The sequence below is a fragment of the Peromyscus californicus genome, unplaced genomic scaffold (genome assembly GCF_007827085.1).
Source record: "Peromyscus californicus insignis strain IS unplaced genomic scaffold, ASM782708v3 Scaffold_8__1_contigs__length_139910024, whole genome shotgun sequence".
Classification (NCBI taxonomy): Eukaryota; Metazoa; Chordata; class Mammalia; order Rodentia; family Cricetidae; genus Peromyscus; species Peromyscus californicus.
The window spans coordinates 17,433,694-17,457,804 of NW_026294606.1; the positions used below are offsets into that span (position 1 = coordinate 17,433,694).

The 24,111-nt window shown below is 44.9% G+C and overlaps 1 protein-coding gene across 1 annotated transcript in view; it reads left to right on the plus strand.

The window, feature by feature from the left end:
• The window catches only part of Kif13a (kinesin family member 13A), a 187,964-nt gene that overhangs the window by 62,326 nt on the left and 101,527 nt on the right, over positions 1-24,111 (plus strand). The window contains 1 exon segment of the mRNA XM_052727207.1: positions 12,078-12,090. Coding sequence (XP_052583167.1) covers positions 12,078-12,090 — 13 coding nt within the window.

The window sequence follows — 24,111 nt, forward strand, 5'->3', positions numbered from 1 at the left end:
GCACACTTGATTTTGAGCTCATATTTAGTAGTTGCGTGTTCAGAAACCTTCTGCCATTGTCAAGCTTTTTGTGACCCCCATACAATGCATGTAACCGCATACAGGCTTGTGACTCACAATTCCAGAAGCTGGAGATAGATGACAGTGAACCAAGCAGGCCTGATCATCACCCTGGAACAGCTAGCTATAAAGTGGGTTGGGGGGCATTGCAGGGACAATAATCATGTCAGAGCCCAGGATGAGGAGCTTGGGGAAGGTCTCAAGGGGGAAGGACCCTTGTGCCGAGGCAGAGAAAGGTAGTGTGGGGAAGGGGGTGTGGGGGGATTGCTGGCAGAGGGAGCAACGGTATGAGAGCTGAGTGGTAGCAGGGCCTAATGAGTTCTCACTTGGTAAGTCGGACTTGAGGACCACACTCTGTGGACACAGTCAGGAATGTGGCTGTCCAGTCCCCTATAAGAAGAACAAGAAGTTGTTGCAGGGTTTTAAGCCAGGGGAATGGTAGAAGGATGTTCTGAGTGGAAGAGTAGACCAAAAAGATCTGAACTAGGTTTTAATTCCAGCTTTGCCATATGATTACTTATTTTATTTTTAAAAGAGGTTCTTTTTTAACATTTACTCATTCACTCATTCATTCATTCAGAGAGAGAGAGAGAGAGAGAGTACACATGCCATCATTTGTAGGAATTGGTTTTCTACTTCCTCCATGAGTGTCCTGGGGATTTGAATTCAGATCTTTGGGCTTGGCAGCCAGTGCTTTTCCATGCTGAGTCACCCTGCTGGCACCCATGTGCTTACTCTTATGGTCAGTTCACTCATCTGAGAAATGAGGCAGTCATTTCTACCTCCTGTTCAAGTGAGGACTCATAGATAAGGTGTCGAGACCCATCTGCAGCATACAGAATGTGCTCCATAATGTCAGCGTCAAGCTCTCAGAGATGGTGAGGTAGATGGGGAAATTTTTCTCTTGTCACAGATACACAGCAGAGTCTCTGGTGGCCTCACAGGCCCCCCTGACAGCTCTGTGAAGTTATAGGTACAATGTCCAGCTAGAGAACTTAAAAAAACAGACAACCTTTTCTTCTCCCTTTAATTCAGAGCATTTACCAGTCTTCCCTTTCTCTTGATGCTTTTTAAGGTGGGATGGAAGTTGCTGTTCGTCAGGTCACAGCCGAGGAGAAGCTGCTGAGCTTTGGGCCTCTTGTTCCTACTCAGGCTCAGTTAGATGACAGAATTCTCCTCAGCTGGGAGCTTACATGAATTTTTCTGATCTGAATCCCCCCTAAAAAAGCAAAGCAAAACAAACAAACAAAAACCTTATACTGTTGTTCCAATCTTAGATGATCTTTTAATAAAAAAAAAAAAAAAAAAAAAAAAACAGAGCCAGATATCAGGGTGAGAGCTGAAAGATCAGAGAAGCAGAGCCGTCAGCCACTGGTTCTTACCTCTACGAAACCCTCAGTCTTAAAGAGACTGAGTTCCTGTTTCCTCATGCCTTATATACCTTTCTGTGTCCTGCCATATTACTTCCTGGGATTAAAGGCATGTGTCACCACTGCCTGACTATTTCTCTCATGTAGCCCAGTGTGACCTTGAACTCAGAGATCCAGACAGATCTCTGCCTCCTGAGTGCTAGGATTAAAGGTGTGTACCACCACTGCCTGACCTCTATGTCTAATTTAGTGGCTGGCTCTGTCCTCTGATCCCCACGCAAGTTTATTGGAGTGTACAATATATCACCACATTGCACAAATCGTGGAATTCCGGCAGGACTTTCGGGGCCTATGTAATACTGAAGAACTCCACCATGGAGGCTTTCTTGGGGTTTATGTTGGTGGTTTGCCTAATAGGCAAATGATTTGTTTGTTTGTGTTTGACCATATAACCAGCATGTGCAAATGAGATGTTTGTAATTCATTGGAAGCAATACAAATAATGTGGGTGTCACTGCTGGTGTGCCAGGGTGTGTGGCATAGCGGGAGGAGAAATCTGCAGCTGCCTTTTAGTGATCCTAAACCTTTGCAAATTGGCCTCAGACTTTCCTGCTTGTGACTTCTGGGCCCCGTGTTACTCCCCATTCAATTTTTTTCTCCTGTGGATAAAATTTAAAATAGATCTGTGGGCCTCTCCTTTACTGTTTTTCAACATATTTAGGTTTAAAAATCAAGATTTCTCTCCCTGTGTGTTGTCTTGATTTTTTTTTTTAAATCATGTACATTTTAACCTAGAGGATGACGTTGCTGTAAATGCTAACTACCAGTGTGACTTTTGTCACAGGCATATCACTGGCACCCTCATGTGCAGCTCCCAGGTCTGTATTGGAAATGGGATGAAAAATGACATCCTGCCCGGTCAGCATGCCTCCTAAGATCTCATTTTGTAATGGACATAATTTCCGGCCGTGGTGATTCAACTCAATGTGACCTTGAGAGTAGATGGTTCTGCACAGATGCTGTGTGGAGTAAGTGCGCTGCTGAGTCAGGGGCCTCCTGGTGTGGAGCCCTCAAGTGGCCTGTCCTACAGGCTGTCAAAGTTAAGCAGCATCTGGCATCAGCAGTGGCAGGTGGCCGCGGGTGGAGAGAAGGCATTTGTGAGTAAAAGAAGTTGCTGGTAATGGAGGTGCTTGTGGCCTGTGTGTTGTGCGTGTTAAGCTGATTCCTCCAAATTCTTCCTGAATATTAATTCAGTTAACCCTCACTGCACCTTTTATGTGACAACTCCCCCAGCTGTCACATAAATACCACGCCCAGTGTCACCTTGCTGCAAAGTAGTGGGCTGAGACCAGGTGGAGCCCCACATCAGCATATGTGCCCGTAACCACAATGCTGGGGCAGGTTCTCATAAAAGGCCACCGTGGGTCTTAACTTGGACCTACAGGAGCTGTTTCATGGAGTCTGATGTTGGTTTCTGACTCTTTAATGGAGGAGAGACAAATGTCATTCAGCGGCAATGTGAGGCCCTGGTTTTGATCCCCAGTACTGCAAAAGGGAAGAATATTATTGTGATGGTATCATGGGCAAGTGATACAAGATTTCATGTGAATGGAAAGTTAATTTGGAAACAAAAATAATAACAGAAAACTAAGAGGCACCATCCATCCCAAAAGGCTTGAGGAATGAAGTCTTTAGCAACAACACATAGGCTGAGATGCACTGTATTCTGAGAATGACCTCAGAGAGTGCTTCCCTCTTGATTTGTGGTAATGACAGTCATGGTTTTGAGATAGTATTCTTGAACTCAAGTAATCCTTCTGCCCTAGCCTCCCGGATAACTGGAACTGCAGTCACATGTCAACACACCCAGCTCACTCACTTCTGCTTGAGTCTAGTGTATGTGCTCTGTGCTGTCTGTCATGTTTTGCATACGCCACTGTGTGATGCTTTTGAAGAGAGGCCAAGAAAACTGCCCGAGACCCATGTTTTCCCTGCTTAATTTTGTTTTGTGGAAGCCCAGTGTGAGTTCTTGCTAGGTTTCTCCATCCTTGGGGAATCGTAGCCATGGTGATCAGGAGCAGGAACTTGGAAGTTGCCAGTGAACACACCAAAGGATGCTCCACAGGGACAGTCCTGGCCTTACATGTGGGCTCACCTGGCGCCTATGACTCCTGGCTGTGCTGTCGGAGGACTAATTTGGGTGTTGTTCCCCTTGATAATGTTTGGGAACAAGACAGAGAAGCCAGTCTTGATGTATAGCCATTACACAATACAGTGTCATATAATTGTAAAAGGTGCCATGTGCTTTGTGGACCCATTTCAATTTGGGGAAAGTACATAGAAGACACCATGGTCATCTTTATTTTAAACTAATATCTTGTGGATGCATTCATACACATTCACCCATGTTTTGAATTGTATTGTAAACTTTATTAATCACCTGAACACAGACAATGAACTAATGAGTTCATTAGCAATTAAAAACAAACAATAGCAGCAAAAAGTTTTGGAAGAGAAAATGCTGCTTTTGTAGTACAAAGCAAGCATCACTGTGTAAAGTCTGCTCTGCCATTCAGTCCCAGATGTTTGAGACTTGCTTAATTCTTTCCTTTTTCGGTGCTAGAGATTGAACCTAGGGCCTCCACACATGCTCCATACATGCTAGATAAATGCTCTACCACTGACCTCTGGCCTCCCTACCCCTTTTAGCTTTAAGTTACCCACTTTTGTCTTGAACTCACTCTACGGCACAGGTAAGCTTTGAACTTCCAAACCTAGAAAATGGCCTTCCATCCCGTGCTTCAGGAGAAGTCTGTACCAGGCTGTTTCTTTCTACCTTTTCATCCCAGTCAGTCATGACCTGGTAATTTGGAAGGTTTGAGAGGAGGGTCACTGTGACAATTCATCCACGATAGAAAGCAGAGATTCATCCATTCGCTAGAACTGTCACTCACATGCGCTGGGTGGGACTTCAAGATTTCATCTAGGTTGGTCTCCCCGGCCCTCCTTCCTGTCTAGTTCTGTGTCTGTATCCACCACAGCCCCCATGGCTAGCCCTTCAGCTCCTGCAGACTGCTAACAGCTGACTCCATCCATCCTGGATGAGGGCTGAGCCTTTTCTTTGTCCAACGCATCCCTGCTCCCATGCACCCCCGACAGACCCTTCCATACCCTTCGCCTTCTTGGGCTCAGCCGAACCCACCCTTCGGTTCCTTGAGATGAAGCATGATCATAGAGACACAGGCAACCGTTTGTTCTCGCCTGCCTCAGAACAGTCACCTGGCCCCTATATCTGTCCCCTCTACTGGATGGAACTTCCGGCAGAGCCAGTGCTGTCTTCCTGCTAGGCACTTCCCAGAGCGGGTTGACTGCTCTAAGAACAAGGACTGTGTAAAGTGCCCGTCGCTGCAGGATTATATTAAAAATGTGAAAGCCAGTCCACTGGGAGGGGAATGCCTTAGGTACGAAGAGCCCATGGTGTATAAAGTTTAAGTTTACTGGAACTCTAGATTTATGATTTGGAAAATGTATGGAAATTTTCCAAAAATCTGCCCTGGTATCAACTTCCTCTAGCTCCCTGCTCCTACCTGCCCTTGCTATTCTGAGGTCAGAGTTTCAGCCTCAGTTTACTCTGAAGCTTCAAGGTGGAGGAAAAGGTAAGGAGGTCTGAAGTTGTGTAGTAGTTCCCAAAAGGAAGAAGAATCATAGGAACTTCCCTCTGGATCACCTTTCCCATCAGTATGTCTTCAGGGCTCTGGCTGGGTGGACAAGATGGCCTGGGAAATAAGGACATGTCTCTGGGTAATTCTAAGTCACATTATTCCTTATGATCTCTTTTCCCAGCTCTCTGTGGCTATAAGATACTTTAACACACAGGTTCAGAGGTGGAAAAGGAACACTCAGCTATAAGAGATAAAATTAAAAAAGGTAACAAGCCTGGTCATTGAGATGGCTCAACAGGTAAAGGAGCTTGCTGCCAAGCCTGATGACCTGAGTTCAATCCCTGGGACCCACATGGTGGAAGGAGAGAACCAACTGCCACACTCTGACCTCCTGCTCCACTCCCAAATAAATAAATCACACTCCCACACACATGCACATATAGACAGACAGACAGACAGACAGACACACACACACACACACACACACACACACACAAGAATTCACCCAGAGCCTGCAGGGTATAAGTGCTTGGGCTGAGGACAAGAGGGAGGGAGGAAGGAATATTCCCAGAGATGTGGAGTAGGGTTGTCTGGCTGTCCTTGTTAATCAAATCTGCTCTCCACTCTTGGTTGGTGAGGCTTATTTTGTTTTTGTTTTTTGTTTGTTTGTTTGTTTGTTTTTTGTTTGTTTGTTTTTCAAGACAGGGTTTCTCTGTGCAGCTTTGTGCCTGTCCTGGATCTTGCTCTGTAGACCAGGCTGGCCTTGAACTCACAAAGATCCACCTGGCTCTGCCTCCTGAGTGCTGGAGGCGTGCGCCACCACCGCCCGGCTTATTTTGTTTCTTTTTTTTTTCTTTTGTTTTTATTTTTGTTTTTCGAGACAGGGTTTCTCTGTGTAGCTTTGCGCCTTTCCTGGAACTCACTTGGTAGCCCAGGCTGGCCTCGAACTCACAGAGATCCGCCTGGCTCTGCCTCCCGAGTGCTGGGATTAAAGGTGTGCGCCACCACCGCCCGGCTTAAGGATGAATCAGGCACTGGAGAGTGGCCAGTAGTACACCCACCTTTAACCCAGAATTCGTTGAATACTCCATTTGCTAAAAAGCTGCCAGCTAGCCTGTATCTTGGGCTCATAACTTTAAGCCCGAGGGTGGACTTCATCGCTTATCAGCATGAGTGGGTACTGTGAGAATGATCCCATGTCATTTGAACAGCATAGAGTGTACTCACACAAACTAAGGTAACAGTGTCCCTGATGAGACAGCCTAAGGGGACCAGGGTCCTCTGTTGGTTTGTCGTGGACCGGAGTGTTAGTGTGTGGTGCATGATTGTACTTAGCATTGAAGGTGCTGGGTGTTTGTCTTATTCACCCACGTTTTCTCCTTTGCCATACTGGTGAAAGAGAAAACTGGATACATTAACACTTTAAAGGATTTTCTAGTGCATACAGGGATTTATCAGTTGAGCTATTCCAGATGGAAAGTGGTTTGGGGTGCTCCATCAAAGCAACATGAAGAGAAATGTTTAGTGTGAACATGCAAGCAGAGCGAAGAAGCAAAGCTTGAACAGTTGCCTCTTTCATCTGCCCTGACAGAAAGTCCCTGATAATACAGCCAGTTCTCAGTCATCCTTGTGGAAAGGGCCTGGCTTGCTTCATTTTTCTTATAGAAACTTGGGGCATCGGCACCGTCTCAGCCTCAAAGCCTCCTTTGAAATCGTTTTTATCTCTAGGTTGTAATATCACAAAATTTCCAGCCCCCAAAGGTGGCATGTGTACTGTATTTTATTATGGTGTCAGTATTACTCATCAGGGTTTAAAAGCACACACTGCCTCTATAGGAGACCCAAGTTCCACACTGGATAGCTCACAACTGCCTGTAAACTCAACCCCAGATGATCTGATACTCTTTTCTGGCCTATGCATTCACATGCACCCCTACACACATATACCATAATTAAAAAATAGAATAAGCCAGTGGGGTGGCACATGCTTTTAATCTCAGCACTTGGGAGGCAGAGGCAGGCTGAACTCTGAGTTCAAGGCCAACAAGGTCTACAGAGTGAGATCTTGTCTAAGGGGGGAAAAAAAAACCACACGCACACAAAAGGAGGAATGTTTTTTCTTCATAACCACAGATGAATGACATACAGCTGTTGCTAGTCAACTGGTTGGGTCTTTAAGCTATATCTGTCTGGATAGAATTCATGGGTAGAGGAGGCAAAGCTCTTCCACTCTTGGCAACCCAAGTCTTGAATGGCCAAGGCCTAGCGTCTAGACTAACAGACCCAGAAGCTAATAGCTTCAAGTAAAGAATGCTTCCAGGTTTTAAATGTTTAGGTTGGAGCCTTCTTCCTCTGGGCTTTCGTCACTAGTGGCCTCAGCACTTGGCAGACACTGTAGTCCTTGGCTTCCCACAGCAGTGATTGGCAGCAGCAGCCAGCAGCACTGGGTGGTACATGCCTTTTAGTGCTAAAGCTCTCCAATGGGCCTCGGGTTCTAGGTTCTCAGTCTTACTGTGGTGTTAGCACTGGAGGCAACCTGTGTCAACACTGCTCATTTCTACAATGTTGGTGACATCAGCCGTTGACAGAGGCTGTAGTGTCACACTTCTCAGGCATAGGGTGCCTGGGACCCCTGGTGTTTAAGGTGCATCTCCTTGGAACTGGGACCCAGAGTTCCCCTCCTCCTTTCTCACTTTACCTCTACTCTGGCATCCTTTACTGACTCCATTGCACTGCCGCCCCCCTTTCCCCATTTACCTGGTCACTCTCTGAACTCTTCAGTTCAGGGGGTCTGCACAGGAGGGTCTGGAAAAGTTAGTCTGCTTATATAACCAGAAAGGGTATCCATCATCTTTGGGAATCAAGGTTAGCTTCCATGCAAATGAAGGAGTTTGTTTGCACCAATCACAAGAATAATCTCACATGCAAATAAAGGGTCATGTTTGTTCCATCATAGGCCTTATTATGGGCACCAGGAAAAGTGCCCCCCTTTTGGCTGGGATGAAATAGCTGCTGGACCTTCTGGGGAAGGATGTCCAACCCACTGTGCAGAGGCTGGATGGGGCCCAGGATAGCTACAAAAGCAACCCGACACAATGTTATAAACTTACTCAAAACACTAATTTGTTTTGTACTGGATTGCATGGTTCTCCAGCATGAACATTATAGATATGTAGATATGACCCAGAGAAGCCAAGGGTTCGATACCTGGGCTTAAGATTGAGAATGGGAAAAAGAAGAAAAGGCTATGTGAGCATTTTGAGACAGCTGTGACTACGGTGTAGCTTTCTCCAGGTATGCATGGAGTTTCAGAGTCACCAGGTTGACATGAGGGTGGACAGTGATGCCTCGGCAGGTAGTCAGAGTGACTTCAGCACCAGGCAAAGGTCTGACAGATAGCAGCCAGGGAGGTAAGCCATACCGAGTCCAACATCTTATTTGCAAGAACAAACAATAAAAGGGACACTTAGGAAGCCACGTAGTGGTGCATGCCAGTAATCCCAGAACTGGACAGGCAGAGGTGGGAGAACTGCAAGTTCAAGGCCAGCCTGTAGTACACAGCAAGACTGTTTCACAACAAACAAACAAAAAGCCCGCAGGGCCTGAAGTGCTGGCTCAGCAGTTGGAGTACTTGCTGCTCTTACACACATTGGGTTCAGGTCCCAGCATCCACACAGGTGCTCATAGCCACCAGTAACTCTGGCTCCAGAGCCCTGGGCTCCTTCTCTGACCTCCACTGGCCCTGCACACTCATACTTCAGTGCAAATACATATACTCAGGTCTACACACAGACACACGAAATAAAAGTAATATATAAAATCAAACACAAAAATAAAAACGAATCGTTTATTTATGTATTTTTTAAAAGGCAATGGGGAATGTTGTGTGTACAACAAAGCAAAATGGCTGATTAACAGTGAGTGACCTAACGGGACCTAACAGTGTGCTAGCAGGTGCCTGGGTCTTCCAGTTTGTCTCCAACCTCTGGTGAGTCGGGCATTTTGGCCACCCATTACCTAATTCACACTTTCCGAAGAGCTTATTGGTTAATAATGTGCAGTATATAATGTATCAGAAGACTGCTTTCTTCTCTAATGAGTGTCCGTTTTCTAGACCAAATAGTGAGTCAGTATGGGTAGCCCCACATGAGTCTGTGGCCCAGTATGCATTCATTCTTAAGCTGTTTTTTATCACAGCACAGAAAGTGGCTGAGTTATGTTAGTTTTCCATGATAAATTCCTGTCTTCCCAAGTGACAGTAATGCACTTTTCAAAGCCCCTAAAAGGCTGGTATGAGATTGGTTTTTCCAAGAGGCATTTAAAAAAAAAATCCTATTGGAATATCAGTGAAGAAAGGAGATGGGTATTTTTGGCCAGGTAAGTACCACTGGCTCCAAACCAACACAAGGTTCCTCGGTGCTAGCCACGAGCCTTGTGGGACTGTAGTGGGAGCCGTGCTGTGACGACTCTGGAGGGGTCCTTGAGGTTCCCTTCAGCTTGTCTCATCTCATTAGGTTAATTGGTTCACCATAGCTAAGATAGGAAATTGTGGGGTTGGTCCTCAATAGATTCTGATCCTCAGATTCAGCCGACTACAGATCATAAAAATTCAGGGAAAAAAATGGGCCTGTACTGACTGTTCAGACACTTAGATTATTCCCTTAACAATCCTGTGCAGTACCTATTTGCCTAGCACTCAATTCTATTAGGTAGTCTAGAGAGGGTTTAAGTAGATAGGAAGATGTATGTGTGTGGGTTATGTGCACGCACTGTACCATTTTATGTACGGTAATTGAGCATCCATGGATTTGGGGATCTATCCCCATGGATACTCAGGGACAACTGTATTCTCTTAACTTGACATATGTTGCTTCATGTGCCTCCTTAACATAACCCAAGTGACTTTCCTTTGTCAAATAAAGGGGTGGATTTAAAGAACTTTAAGAAAAAGGTTAAAACAAGTACAACAAGCAGCTTCATTCACGGTGTAGGGCGTAAGCTCTCATTCTTGTTCTCGATGCACAGAAGGGATGAATCCAGACAGTCTCCACTTAAGGAAGAGCTCTCAGCAGAAAACTCAAGCTTTGGATATAGAACGAAACTTCTGGCTTTCTTAGAATTAAAAGCACCTGTGTGTTTTTGTGGTGGCATCCACCCTGCTTGTCTTGTTTGGATGGGTGGACTCACACGTATGTTGGGACTGGCCTGGCAACAGCTGGAGATACCTGTTAGATCTGACAAAAAAACTGGAAGACAGAATCGAATTCCCACTGTGCCTCACTGCCTGTGGTACCGGCATAGGCATACAGGCTATTGCCTTCTGGCTAATTCATGAAATTCCAAGAGAATGATGCTTCAGCTCCGACACAAGTAGAATGTCGTGATTTTCTTGATTTGCATTCAGAAGTGTAGAACTGCCCACCTGTCTGTGAATCCATGGACCTCCTTCTTTCTCCACTTCTGAACTCTGGATTTTTCAAGGGGCCCTTAGAGTTCTATGGAAAGTGTTGAACCTAGTGCTGGAGAAAACACAATGTTATTTTTGCCTGTACCTTTTGATCCTCATGCCTCCTGCCTTGAATTTAAATTAAATTAATTAACTCACCCCCTTTTGAGACATAAGCTTGCTTTGTAGTCCTGGCTACCCTGGAATTTGTGTAGACCAGACTAGTTTCAAACCTGTGGCAATACCCCTGCCTCTGTGCCTTTCAAATACTTGGATACAGGTGTGTACCACCACACCTCAGCCTAGTTTTCTGATCCCCATGATTCTGATTGCGTGAAGGCATAGGAAAAGCTCCCCATTTGTTGAGAATTATTTTACGTTCATGAATTGGTATTATAAGAGTTGATCAAGAATAATTACATCAGGAAAGCCAAGAACTACTGTAGGATCACCCACCATAGAAATCAAACTTCAGGTCCTGAATTTTACATGTAAGGAAAATACTTGTAAAACACATCAGCATCATATTTTCTTACTTTGAATCCTTCCATTTTCAGTGTTTTCTTTGAGTATAATTTCAGTCATTTCTGAGTTTTTGACATGCAAAAATAAACATGGCAGAGCTGATGATGTGGCTCAGTAGTAGAGCATTTTCCTAGCATAGGCCAATCCTTTGGTTTGATTTTTCAGCACTGAAAAAAAATTAACATTATGAAAAGTCCTATGTGGTTGATATTGGGGGAAGGCCAGAACTTGTTTTAAAAGTTCTCTTCAGTGTTGGAATAGGTAAAACTTGTCATCTAGAATCATGTTTTTGAAATCTGAATCTTCATATATATTAGGGTATATTGCATAACAATGGAAAATATGTATGTATTTCAACACTAACCTACAAAAATTGAAATATGAGGTTGGGGATATAGCTGAGTTGGACGAGACTGGGTGTGGTATGTTCAGGGTGGTTTGGCCCTAGTCGTAGCTCAGGTGGTGGGGTGCTTGCCTTTCATGCACAAAGTCCCAAGTTTGATCCCCAGCTCCACATGAATCAGTTACAAGGGTACCTGCCTATAATTCTAGCACTAAGGTAGTAGAGACAAAAGAATCAGAAGTTCAAGGTCAGCCCTTGTCATTCCCAGTTTAAGGCCAGCCTGGGTTACATGAAACCCTGTCTCAAAGAACTGAGGTAGGAGCCAGGATTTAAGAGAATTTAGCTCTGTGCATGGATGGTTATAGTATCTCTATATCTCCATACTCTTTCGCTACCCTTTTCTTAGAGTCGTTAGAAACATCTCTCAATGAATGTCCAGATCCATTCTATTAGCGCAGGGTAGATGCTTATTTTATGTCCTGCACGACAGACACAGGTTATTGCTGCAGGCAGTTAGTTACGTGTGATTTTTCAGGTCCCATACAAAGTTGCTGAACTTGTCTTTGTTTTTTTCTTTTCTTTTTCTCTTTCATTGTTTCCCTCTGATGTGGCCATTGTGTTGACAACCTTCTGTATCTCGGCTATTGAATTTTTTTCTTTTCATCATGAAGAAAACCTCCCAAGGTAAGTACTGGCATGGAAATGGGCATCAGTACTGACTTAGAATGCATTTGGGAGCCTAACTCATCACAGGAGCCCATGGAGAATCCCTGGCCACCTAGGAATTAAGACTGACATTCTAATTTAAAATGTACGCCTGAGTCAACGGTTCGTGTTGGTGCTGGTGTAAGATCAGTATGTTACCTACTCTACAGCGTGCTCTCGCCCACTGTTACATTCTTAGAAGCTAATTCAATCTGTAGACCTGTCTGCTGGGATTGGGTCTGTGCTGTTGGTATCGAAAGGGAGCTTAGGGAGGAGGAGGAGGAGGAGGAGGAGGAGGAGGAGGAGGAGGAGGAGGTGGTGGTGGTTCATAGACTGAGAGTGGTGGAGCTGAGGTTGTTGGCATGACTGTGCTGGCTAGTTTTATGTCATCTTGATACAAGCTAGAGTCATTTGGGAAGCAGGATGCCCAATTGTGAAAATGTCTCCCTTAATACTGGCCTATGGGCAAGTCTGTAGGACATTTTCTTAATTAGTGATTGATGGGGGAGGGCCCAGCCTATTGTGGGTGATGCCATCCCAGGGCTGGTGGTCCTGGATTCTGTAAGAAAGCAGACTGAGCAAGCCATGAGGAGCAAGCCAGTAAGCAGCACCCCTCCATGGCCTCTGTATCAGCTCCTGCCTCCATGCCCTGCCTTCCCTGATGATAGACTTCAAAGTGTGATCCGAAATAACTCTTTCTTCCCCATGCTGCTTTCGGTCAGGGTGTTTTACCACAGTAATGACTAAGACAATGGCCGTTCCAGGAAGCAGAAGAATAAAAACAGGTCCCCCAGGGTGAAACTTGGTAACTTGCTTAGACAGACAGACAGTCTTCTGCTGTCAGAGTTCTTAGCTGAGCTACTAGTGACTACCAGTTAGAGCTGTCCTGCTGCCCCGGCCAACTTTTGATGGCATTTTTACTGGTGGAATCCCCAAAAGTTCAAGAGTAAATGGAGTGGGCGTAAGAAGGTGTTTGAGTGACAGCCCTGAATAAGTGAAGGCTGGTGTCATCACCAGGGAACATGTTGCTGAGTGTTAGAAAGTTGTTTACTTTCACGAGTCACCAGAAATTTCACCAGCCCTAGCTAATGTCACTGATTACAGCCATGCTACCTAAGATAGGTTTAGGGCAAACTCTTTCTCCATATGGTCAGAATCTAGGACACGTGAGAGCATGAAGAGAAAAGAGAAAGGCTTACTTCGTAGCCCTGGGGCTATGAAGAAAACACTCAGTATAGCTCTTGGATTATGGAAACCCAATAAAATGTTATTTCATGCTTTATATTTATTGAAGCCATCATTCATATTGTCTTTGGCACTAAGAGTTTGAACTCCAGCAAGGAAGGCATGCACTGAATAAATAATAGGAGATGTCTTAAGAAAGAGGAAGTGGCAGATGTTCCTGAAGTGAGCTGGGCCAGTCATCTGGAGGATCGTGACAATTCTCCCTGAGTAATTGCTGGGGTGTTTATAATCCCTAAAATTCATAATCTTGAAAGTTTTCTGCTCCTGGAGGATATATGTCCCTTTATCTTGTCTGTTTCTTTGCTCCCAGAAGTTTCAAAGCATATAGTCATCCTGGTAATAAATTAACTTTGTTTCCCACAAAAAAGCCAGTGTGAGCCAGGCAGTGGTGGCACACGCCTTTAATCCAAGCACTTGGGAGGCAGAGGCAGGTGGATCTCTGTGAGTTTGAGGCCAGCCTGGTCTACAGAGTAAGTTCCAGGACAACCAGGGCTGTTACACAGAGAAACCCTGTCTAAAAAAAAAAAAAAAAGCCAGTGTGTTACTGGAACCATTCTACCCATGGCTGCCCAGTAAAGGAAAAGCGTTTAAGTTGACAAGGCACAAAAACAGTCTTAACAATCACAACTACTTTGCACCCAGAGCATTCTGGTTGTGTTCTAGCCTACATACATAGTGGGATGCTAAAAATCATTTCAAAGACTAGCCATGAAATTCTCAAAACCAAAATTAATGGTAAATCATCATGTTAAAGAATATATCTTTGCCAGGCAGTGGTGGTGCATGCCTTTAATCCCAGCAGTTAGGAGGCAGAAGCAGATGGATCTCTGTATCTTAAAGTGTATTTAAAAATATTCTAAAGGATATTTCATACATATATATCTTTAAAATACTTAATAGCTGTTATCTATTCTATGAGGTACATTTGGGAAGCCTAAAGATTGTCTTGAAAGCAAGTAAGTAATAAAATAGAGTAAAATATATTAAAGACACAGAAGTAGATTTAGGGCATGTGTGTATTGAAAACAAGTGGGAAAAGCAGAGATGCTTTTAATGCTTTGTAAGACGATGAGATTTGGGGTCTCAGTGATCACAAACCCCAGGACAGACAGAGTGATTCACCATAGCTAATATTTCAAGTAGGAGCAACTCATACATGAAGCAGACTCAGTCTTGGCATTGGGTTGGTGGTGGGCTGAGTATGTTTGCAATATGAAATCAGTTGTGCCGGGGTCACGGAAGCCAAGTGTGTGAAGTTCATAGGATATAATTTCCCTTCTGACCTTGCAGTCAGAAATGGCATACCAGAGAATCAATATCACCTCCTCCATCAAGTTTAGCTGAAAACACTTAAAGCCTATGCTTAGGATACTGACCTAAGTTCAAGCCCCAGAACCCACTCAGATGATGGAATGAGAAACTGGACTTCCAGATGTTGTCCTCTGACCTCCACATGTTTGCCCTGGCATTCATGTACCCCCCCACGTACATACACACACAGATACATAAATGTGATCACAGTTCTTTAAGCCTGTGCGTAAAGAAACTGGAGTCTATCAGGGTTAGTGAGGGATTACTAGATGAAGGTTCAAACTAGTGTTTCATGTGCAATACTCAAGTAGAAACAGCTTCGAGGTAGAGCAAGGTTCCTGGCAGCTTTGTGGGGCAGGAAAAGGTAGAGGGGGGTCATTCTCACACTGCCAGAGCTGAAGTCCTTGCTAAACTTCCTGTACTACAGCCAGCACAGTGGGTCGAGAACAGGCCTTGGGTGGCATGCGAAGGTAAAAAAAAAATGAATCAGCCCTCAGGTGGATGGATGACTGTCAGGTCTAAGTCATTGTGTTGCAGTGTGGGGGCGCTGTCCTGTAATCCCAACACTCAGGAGGCTGAGGCAGGCCAACCTGTTCAACACAGTGAGACTCTGAGTTAGTTAGTAAGATAAAACAAGCCTATAATGCCAGCCCGCAGGAGGCAGTGGCAGGAGGATTGCCACAAATTCAGGGCTACCCTGGTCTGCATAGCCAGTCTAGACCAACCACAGCTACATAGTGAGATCCTGACCCTGTCTCAGAAACAAACAAACTAACAAAAACCGATGACCAAAACAAACACATCGCACACCAGGTCATGATCCAGGAAGCCTCAAGGACTGAAGTCACATGAAAGCAATCCCAGAATTCAGATGCCTAGAAACCACAGGAGGAAAGAGATGTAATCCCATGTCTTTAAGGATTCTGCAGCCACCTTTAAGAACATAGTGTCCAACCCTGTGGGTGTATCTCAGCGGCAGAGCACCATCCTAGGGTACACGAGGTCCCAGGTTCCATCCATAGCAACACAAGGCAAAACACAAAGTGAAACACGTCAGAGCTAAAGAAGGTATAGACAAGATAATAAGAAGCGGCAGAAATAGCCGGGCGGTGGTGGCGCACGCCTTTAATCCCAGCACTTGGGAGGCAGAGCCAGGTGGATCTCTGTGAGTTCGAGGCCAGCCTGGTCTCCAAAGCGAGTTCCAGGAAAGGCGCAAAGCTACACAGAGAAACCCTGTCTCGAAAAACCAAAAAAAAAAAAAAAAAAAAAAAAAGCAGCAGAAATACAAGTAAAAAATAGACCTACACGTGCTTCTGATATCAAATTGTCAGGCCCAGACTTTAAACACACTTGTTATGTTTCAGGAGATTAAAAAAAAAAAAAAAGATTGAAAAAATGTTAGCAAGAAATGGATGTTATTTAACTCAAGAAACCAATAACCCACTATAAATTCTCAGTCTGAAGCCGAAATTGGAAATTTAGTGTTGGGATTCCATAGCGGCGTAGATCAAGCTGAAAACAGAGGCATAAAGGAACAGGGAGATAAGTTAGTAGATCACCGTGAAATGATACTAGAGAGACAACGGGTGTGGAAACAGCTGAAGAGCCACATTTTTAAAAAGTAAACTCAGGCCTTCCGTTCTTCAGAAAAATTCATTCAAGAAGGATCGGAGACCTCGATGTAAAATGCCCAACTGGGATGCTTTCAGAAGGTAGCGGAGATGACGTGGCTTGGTGACGATGACCTTTCAGAGACAAAGCTGAAAGCAGGACACGAGAGAAAGATGTGGTATTTTATTAAAAGTAGTAGTGACATGGCCGGTGACAGGGTTAAGTAAAAAGAAACGCTGTATCCTGGGACAGATATTAGGAAATACACAGTAAAGGATTTGTATCCAAATTATACAAAGATCTCTTAAAACTCAGTGAAAAAAAGAAAGAAACAGCCGGGCGGTGGTGGCGCACGCCTTTAATCCCAGCACTCGGGAGGCAGAGCCAGGCGGATCTCTGTGAGTTCGAGGCCAGCCTGGTCTACAGCGCGAGATCCAGGAAAGGCGCAAAGCTACACAGAGAAACCCTGTCTCGAAAAACCAAAAAAAAAAAAGAAAGAAACAGAAAAAAATGTCAATTTAAAAATGGACAAAAAGATCTGAGTAGACATTTCCCCAAAGAAGGTACATGGTGTCAAATAAATAAATAAGTAAATAAAGTCACCGTCATGGCATTAGAGAATTAACATTAAAATGACGACGTACCACTGCACACCTATAGGATGCCTAAAGTCTCCAAGTCTCTTAAAACCCAAATGAAGGCCGTGGAGCATCAGGACCTCCGCAATTGCTGGCCCAACGCGGTGGATGGCCCAGGCATTCTGGAAGACCCCTGCAGCTTCTAAAAAACCTAATTATATCCTTGCCACGTGACCCAAGTGATCAAGCTTCCGGGTAGTTACCCAAACCAACTGAAAGTTTGTATCTACTGCGCACAAGTCTTTATGATGGCTAGATTCATGGTGGCCAAATACTAAAGCAATGATGACCTCTAGCAGGAGGATGGATGATGAATCCCGGTACAGTCTTTTGATACAGTATTGTTCAAGGATAAAGGAGAGATGTACTATCTAACCACAAAAAGGCACGGTGGAACCTCCTGCGCATATTAATAAGTGTAAGAAGCCAACCTGAGAAGGCTCGGTGCTCTAAGATTGCATTTATTAATCCATGATGTTCTGGAGTAGGCGAAACTACGTGCTGAAACGTAGATTGCTATGTACCTGATCTTTTGGCTTTTTCTGTCTGGTAAGTGTCGGCTTTTATAAGGTGCTCTGAGTGGAGAAGCATTTGTCTCAGATACTGCCCACCTCCCTGCCATTTAAGACTTTGACCTGATGAACACTGCAGTGTTTATGGGAGGGAGGCCTGTTTCGCTCGAGAACAATAGCCCTTTAGACAAACATGTAGACACTGGTTTATATGTCTGTAGATTCAGAAGCAGAAAGAGCCTTTGTTGGGTAAGCGTCAGAGCATGAGAGGTGTGGCTGTCTGTCATAGTGCAAAGGTAGCATTTGCAACTGCTTGTTGGGTGAGCCATCTTTTGGTAAACCTGATTTTGGCGGGCACTGGTACACATGGAAAAGAAAGGTTGTTCTATCTGTTGTGTTTTATTGGGCAAGTTAATAAGAAGGAGGCATTTGGGAAGAAATTAAAACTATCTGCCAATCATCTTGTTTAGGGCATACCTCTTTTTAGTCAATTTGCTCATTGTAAATTTATGAGCAAACAATATCTTATAGTTTACTGTATGATTTAATATTTCAACCTTGTTAATTAATTTTCAGTTTTTAAAAAAATGGTGTAGAGACTCAACCCAGGGGCTTTTACATATGGTAGGCAGACACTTTAGCAGTGAACAGTGCCCCTGCCCATGTTGTTTAAAGGAGCTCATTGAAGACCCGGGGTTGGTGGTATGTGTGTGCCGTATCAGTACTGGGGGCCACAGCAGAGGATCTAGAGTTTGAAGCTAGCCTGGGCTATGTAGTAGGTCCTGTCTCCACAAACAAAGGTACGCTGACGAACACCAAAACTGGCTTTATTATGTGCACAGCTCTGTGTTGCTAGAGTTTTCCTGCCTGGCCCACAGTCAGGACAAATCTCTCTCACCCGCCAGTCCCACAGCCTCTCAGACCCGATCAAGTAAACACAGAGACTTATATTGCTTACAAACTGTATGGCCGTGGCAGGCTTCTTGCTAACTGTTCTTACAGCTTAAATTAATCCATTTCTATAAATCTATACCTTGCCACGTGGCTTGTGGCTTGCCGGTACTTTACATCTTCCTTATCCTGATGGCGGCTGGCAGTGTCTCCTGACTCAGCCTTCCACTTCCCAGCTCTATTCTCCTCCTTGTCCCGCCTATACTTCCTGCCTGGCCACGGGCCAATCAGTGATTTATTTATTGACCAATCAGCAACACATTTGACATACAGATCATCCCACAGTAGCTCTGCTGTCTGAGATTTGCTTTTGCTCGGTCTGGTCTTTGCCTCTGTGGTTGTCTCCTGCTGCCAGTTCTGTTTTGCTGAGAACAAAGCACTGGGCCAGGCTGTTGAGCATGTACTATGTGACTACTGTGGCCTGGGCTGTCCAGTAAGTATAAAATACAGCAGTTTTCTAAGGTTTAATACAAGGGTGAAAGAAAAAAAAGGTAGCACAAATATTTAGGATATACTAGGTTAACTAAAATATGTTACTACAACCCGTTTGTCTTCCGTTTGCTTTTAAATATGTCATGAAAACAGTTTGAATTACCTTTGTGGTTCCCATGGCCTTCTTGTTAGACTGCTTGCTCTGAACAAACATGTGGCTTCGTAGTGACGTAGAAGTCGCAAGCACCTGGTCTTAGCTTGAGCTGGTTTCCTTCCTGGTTACACTTCTGCCCTGGTGTCTGGGTCTTGGGATCCTGCTGTCCTGTGAGCTCAGACAGCCTAACCTTCCCCGTCTACCAAAATCCCCCGAGAGTAGTCAAGGCACCGGACTCTGCTCTCTGGAATTCGGCGTGATGTGGATGATCAGACTTGCATGGTGTTTTCAGTCACAAAGGATGGGCTTTGCTACATGCCATCTGTCACCACTGTAGTCTTCATGGCTTCACAGGGAGAAAAGCTCAGAGCTGAACGCGGGGCTTCAGGATAGCCCGCCTGTTCCTGTAAAGTTTCCAGAGGCACAACTTCAGGGCAGGAATGATGTCCATAGGGGCAGAGATAAGGAAACAATTGATGTATGTTGTCATTTTTTGGCTCTTTGGGGGGGCCCCCTACCCAGCTCACAGATAAGCCACACACGAAGGCTTATTATTACTTATGGATGCCCGGCCTTAGCTTGGCTTAGTTTCTTGCCAGCTTTCCTTAACTTAAATTATCCCATCTACTGTTTGCCTCTGGGCTTTTCCCGTTCTCTTACTTCCGTAAATCTTACTCTTCCTCCGTGGTTTGCTGTGTAGCTGGGTGGCTGGCCCCTGGAGTCCTCCTCCTCTGGCTGCTAGATCTCTCCTCCCAGTTTTCTCCTTCTATGTATTCTCTCTGCCTTCCAGCCCCACCTATCCTTTCTCCTGCCTTGCTATTGGCTCTTCTTTATTAGACCATCAGGTGTTTTAGACAGGCACAGTTACACAGCTTTACAGAGTTAAACAAATGCAACATGAGCAAAAGTAACACACCTGAAAATAATATTCTACTATAGGTGCATTAAGAAGTAATGAAGGCTGGGGATTTAGCTCAGTGGTAGAGTGCTTGCCTAGCAAGCGTAAGGCCCTGGGTTTGGTCCTCAGCTCTGAAAAAAAAAAGAAGTAATGAAGGCTGGGAGTGTGACTCAGTGGGGGAGTCCCTGCCTGGTGTGCACGAGTCCCTGGGTTCAGTCCCCAGTGCTGGGGGTGGGGGAAAGAAAAGGGAGGTTGTACACACTTTGGTTAGTGTAGGGTACGTGCAAGGAAAAGTTGTGCATGCAAAGCTAAGAGAAAGGGTTAGCTTATAATCGTAGAGTCAGATCTTTTTTTTTTTTTTTTTTTTTTTTTGGTTTTTTCGAGACAGGGTTTCTCTGTGTAGCTTTGCGCCTTTCCTGGTACTCGCTTTGGAGACCAGGCTGGCCTCGAACTCACAGAGATCCACCTGGCTCTGCCTCCCGAGTGCTGGGATTAAAGGCGTGCGCCACCACCGCCCAGCTCTAGAGTCAGATCTTAATCTGGAAGGTCAGGAAGATTATTGAGGGTTTACATGTATTCAAGTTATATAGACAATAGCATGCATGCAAGAAATTCACCTGGCTGCAGATGCAAGCTACACCGTGAGTAGAGAACCCGGGGTAGACAGTAGTGCTGCTCTCGGGCACTGTGTCTGCCTTGGGTTGGCCTGCTCATGCCAGGTGATGCAGCAACAACCAGGCTTTAGTCTGGGCTCCAGTCTGAGGAGGAATCTGCTACTGTCTGGGACTTGCTAATGCTGTGGCAGAGGCTTACAGACCAGCCGCTCCTCAGAACCTGCAGTCAGTGCTTTGCTCAAATACATGTGGCCAAAGGTGTAGCCAACCTGGTATCAGTAGGATCAGGAATTGCATTCCCCTTCTGCCGGTCCAACGGGTAACATGGCCGTAGTGGGAATGTGTAACCCTTTCAAGGGGTTGGGGTGGGGGGCAGGGAGTTGTTTGGAACAGTAGTACAATTCTTTCACACTGTCATTTCTAACACGTTTTTAAAAAATTTCCAAAGCCTTCAGAAACACATTACCATGTGTTTTTGTCCTGACTTCTCTTCAGACTTAATGTACATCACACCCGTTCTGTGCCTGGTTTTATTGGGAGCCAATTGTTCTCTGTGCTCTGTGCCCAAGGATGCTCATAGATGCCGATGGTAGGGTACCAGATTGCTCACTTCTCAGCCCCCAAAGAGAAAATCATTATCTCCCTTGTCTGTCAGCCATGGTCCAGCTTCCTATCCAGAACAGTAAAACTCTCCTGGACTGGGAAGAGCCTCTTGAATCCTGCCTAGGTCATCCCCAGCAGAGTGAACTCTCCCTCGGCTCTTTCCTGTGCCTGCAACCACTGGGCTGCCTAGGACCTTAGAGTCCGGGGACGTGGTACGTTGAAGCCAGCCCGGCTTCCTCTTCTCTCTGGTAGTAGACACTGGGCTTTATCCCTCAGAGTGTGGAAAGCACATTAGGTGAGCTCTTTGGAACCAGGTCCAAATACCGCCCGTGGTAATTGATGTCAGGGTGAGTTTTATTCTTTCTTTTGTGATAGGTAGCAGTGGCCATTTGTCAAGATGGCGGACAGGCTGTGAACTGCAAGCTTAGGTGCTTGTGACTTCCATCAGTGTTTGTTAAAGAAATACCCCGTTTTTAAAAGTGCCCACTTTACCTTTTGAGTGCACTGTTGAAGAAGTTAATCAGGGTGTGAGAGAACCAATAAAAAACACCCACAGACCGAGAATGTGACCCATCTCCCCACCCCTTTGCAGCCGGTGAACTGATGTTGGGAGTGATGATAAAGACGTAGACGTGGGCTCAACAGAGTATTCGAAAGAGTTGGAATTGACTTCATGCTCATTGAGTGTGCACCACTAATTTCCAAACACCAGTGTTAAGTGGATGCTCTACCTATGCTGCTGTTAAAGCCTTAGCATGGGATTTGGGAGAACTATTTAGTTGCTATTTTCAAATTTCCTTCGTGGTCGGATGAATATATGGATAAGTTCCTGAAGAAGACACTTTCCATCTCCCCTCTTGTTACATTGAGTCCCCATCTATGGGAGTACTTCGCAGAGTGTAGTTTCCTCCTGTGGTAGATGATGAGGTCCCTGAGCTTGTGGGCAAAGCTGTTAGCTGCTCTGAATCTTGAGTCAGACACCGTTGACTGTGTAACCCAAGACACGGTGTGTAGTTACAAGCGTACATGAAGGAAATGATTAATTACACTGTGAAAAGGCAGCAGTGCCTTGACAGTCTGTTAAACAGGAAGGGAGGTCTGTCAACAGAGCTGACTAGTAAGGCTGGTGGCTCTGGTACTCGTCTCCTCACTGGTGGCAGCTGTGTTCCAACACAGGCTGAAGTTTGTGGTTGATTCGGTGACTTCTACAAACAGTAGCAGTGAGGACAGTCCTGGGGTCAAACAGGCTTCCTGTGCAGTCTCAGTATGAGAGCTCTAAGGGAGGTTTAACTTAAAATCATAATAATATAATAATAATAGTAAATAACTACCATATATTTGTTATACAAAATGATGGGTGACTCTTTGTTTTATAATAATTCTGATGGTAGGAGGAGGAAAGCATTGAAATGTCAACATGAAATGGAATATAGAGCGTTCCTTGTCTTTTGGTGTGACTCAGTTCTCACAACACCACGTGGTGAATGAGGACAGACCAAAACATCTTTCTTATTGTCATCGTGGAAAGCTACAAAGTGGTTTTTGTTGTTGTTGTTTTAAAGGAAGCAAAATAGGACCCTGGCAAGCCCACCTACATCAGGGGAAGTGGAGCTTTGCAGAGCAGTCTTGGGCACAGATATGAGATAGTGTAGGATGGGCTGTGAATGGCAGCTGGGTCTACAGATGTGAACACGGGGTTCACTGTTCAAAGAGGTGATGAAGCCAGGGAAGAGGAGAGAGACCCATTCCCTCATACAGAGCAGAGTGACTCCACCTGGAGCAGACTTCTTAAGCACCGAGCACTTTAGATTTGGGAGCTCGGAAGTCACGTGTTTTGCACTATATAGAGCTACACAGTTACGGCAGTGCTTCTTGCATGAACTTTTTAAAAATGTGAGCATTGTCTTTCCCATAATTCAAATGAAAACGGGTCTTCACTGTCTATGTTGCTGAAGAGTTTACCCTCGCTGATCCATGCTATTATATGTGAAAATACAGATTCAAAGCTTGTCCAGATAAGAAAAAATTCACCGCCTTAGTCAGGGTTACTATTTGATGTGATGAGACACCATGACCAAAAGCCAGTTGGGGAGGAAAAGGATTATTGACTTACACTTCCACATCATAGTCCATCATTGAAGGAAGTCAGCACAGGAATTTAAACAGGGCAGGAACCTGGAAGCAGGAGCTGATACAGAGGCCATGGAGGAGTGCTGCTTACTGGCTTGCTCCTCGTGGCTTGCTCAGCCTGCTTTCTTATAGAACCCAGGACCACTAGCCCAGGGATGGCACCACCCACAATGGGCTGGGTCTTCCTCCATTACTCATTACTTAAGAAAATGCCCTACAAGACTTGCCTGTAGCCTGATCTTATGGAGACATTTTCCCAATTGAGTTTCCCTCCTCTCCGATAACTCTAGCTTGTGTCAAGTTCACATAAAACTAGCCAGGCACACTCATCAAGAAGCTATTCTAGACTAAATGTAAATTTACAGAGTCTTTTTGTTTGATAGATCATAAAGCATGAGAACAAAGCCCTTGACCTCTTAGCAGTTGATCATATAACAAAACAAAGGGAACCATATATGAAGGGAGATATGTGTCTCCACATGCACAGAGTGTGATTAGGCAGGCATAGAGTTCAGAGTAATTAGAAGTGTTTCTAGGCTCCTGAGGGCTCCAGGGGCAAACGTGCTTGCTGCCAAGCTGGATGATGTGAGTGTAATTCCAGACCAGGCACAGGAAGAAGATCACTGATCCACACTAGGTATTCTCCGACCTCCACAAGTGTGCTGCATAGTACGAGGGCCTGCACACATACATCATCCACACACATCATCATCATCATCATCATCATCATATGCTTTCATAAAGGAATGACATTTAAGATGACACTGGAATAGTTAAAGGAAAATTGAAACAGACTTAGACTCAGACTATAAAAATAGATGTTTGCTTTCCAAATTTTTCTCCATGTAAAGTTTAATATTCTGTCATAATAAGCCTTAGATTAATCATTTTCCACCTGGGA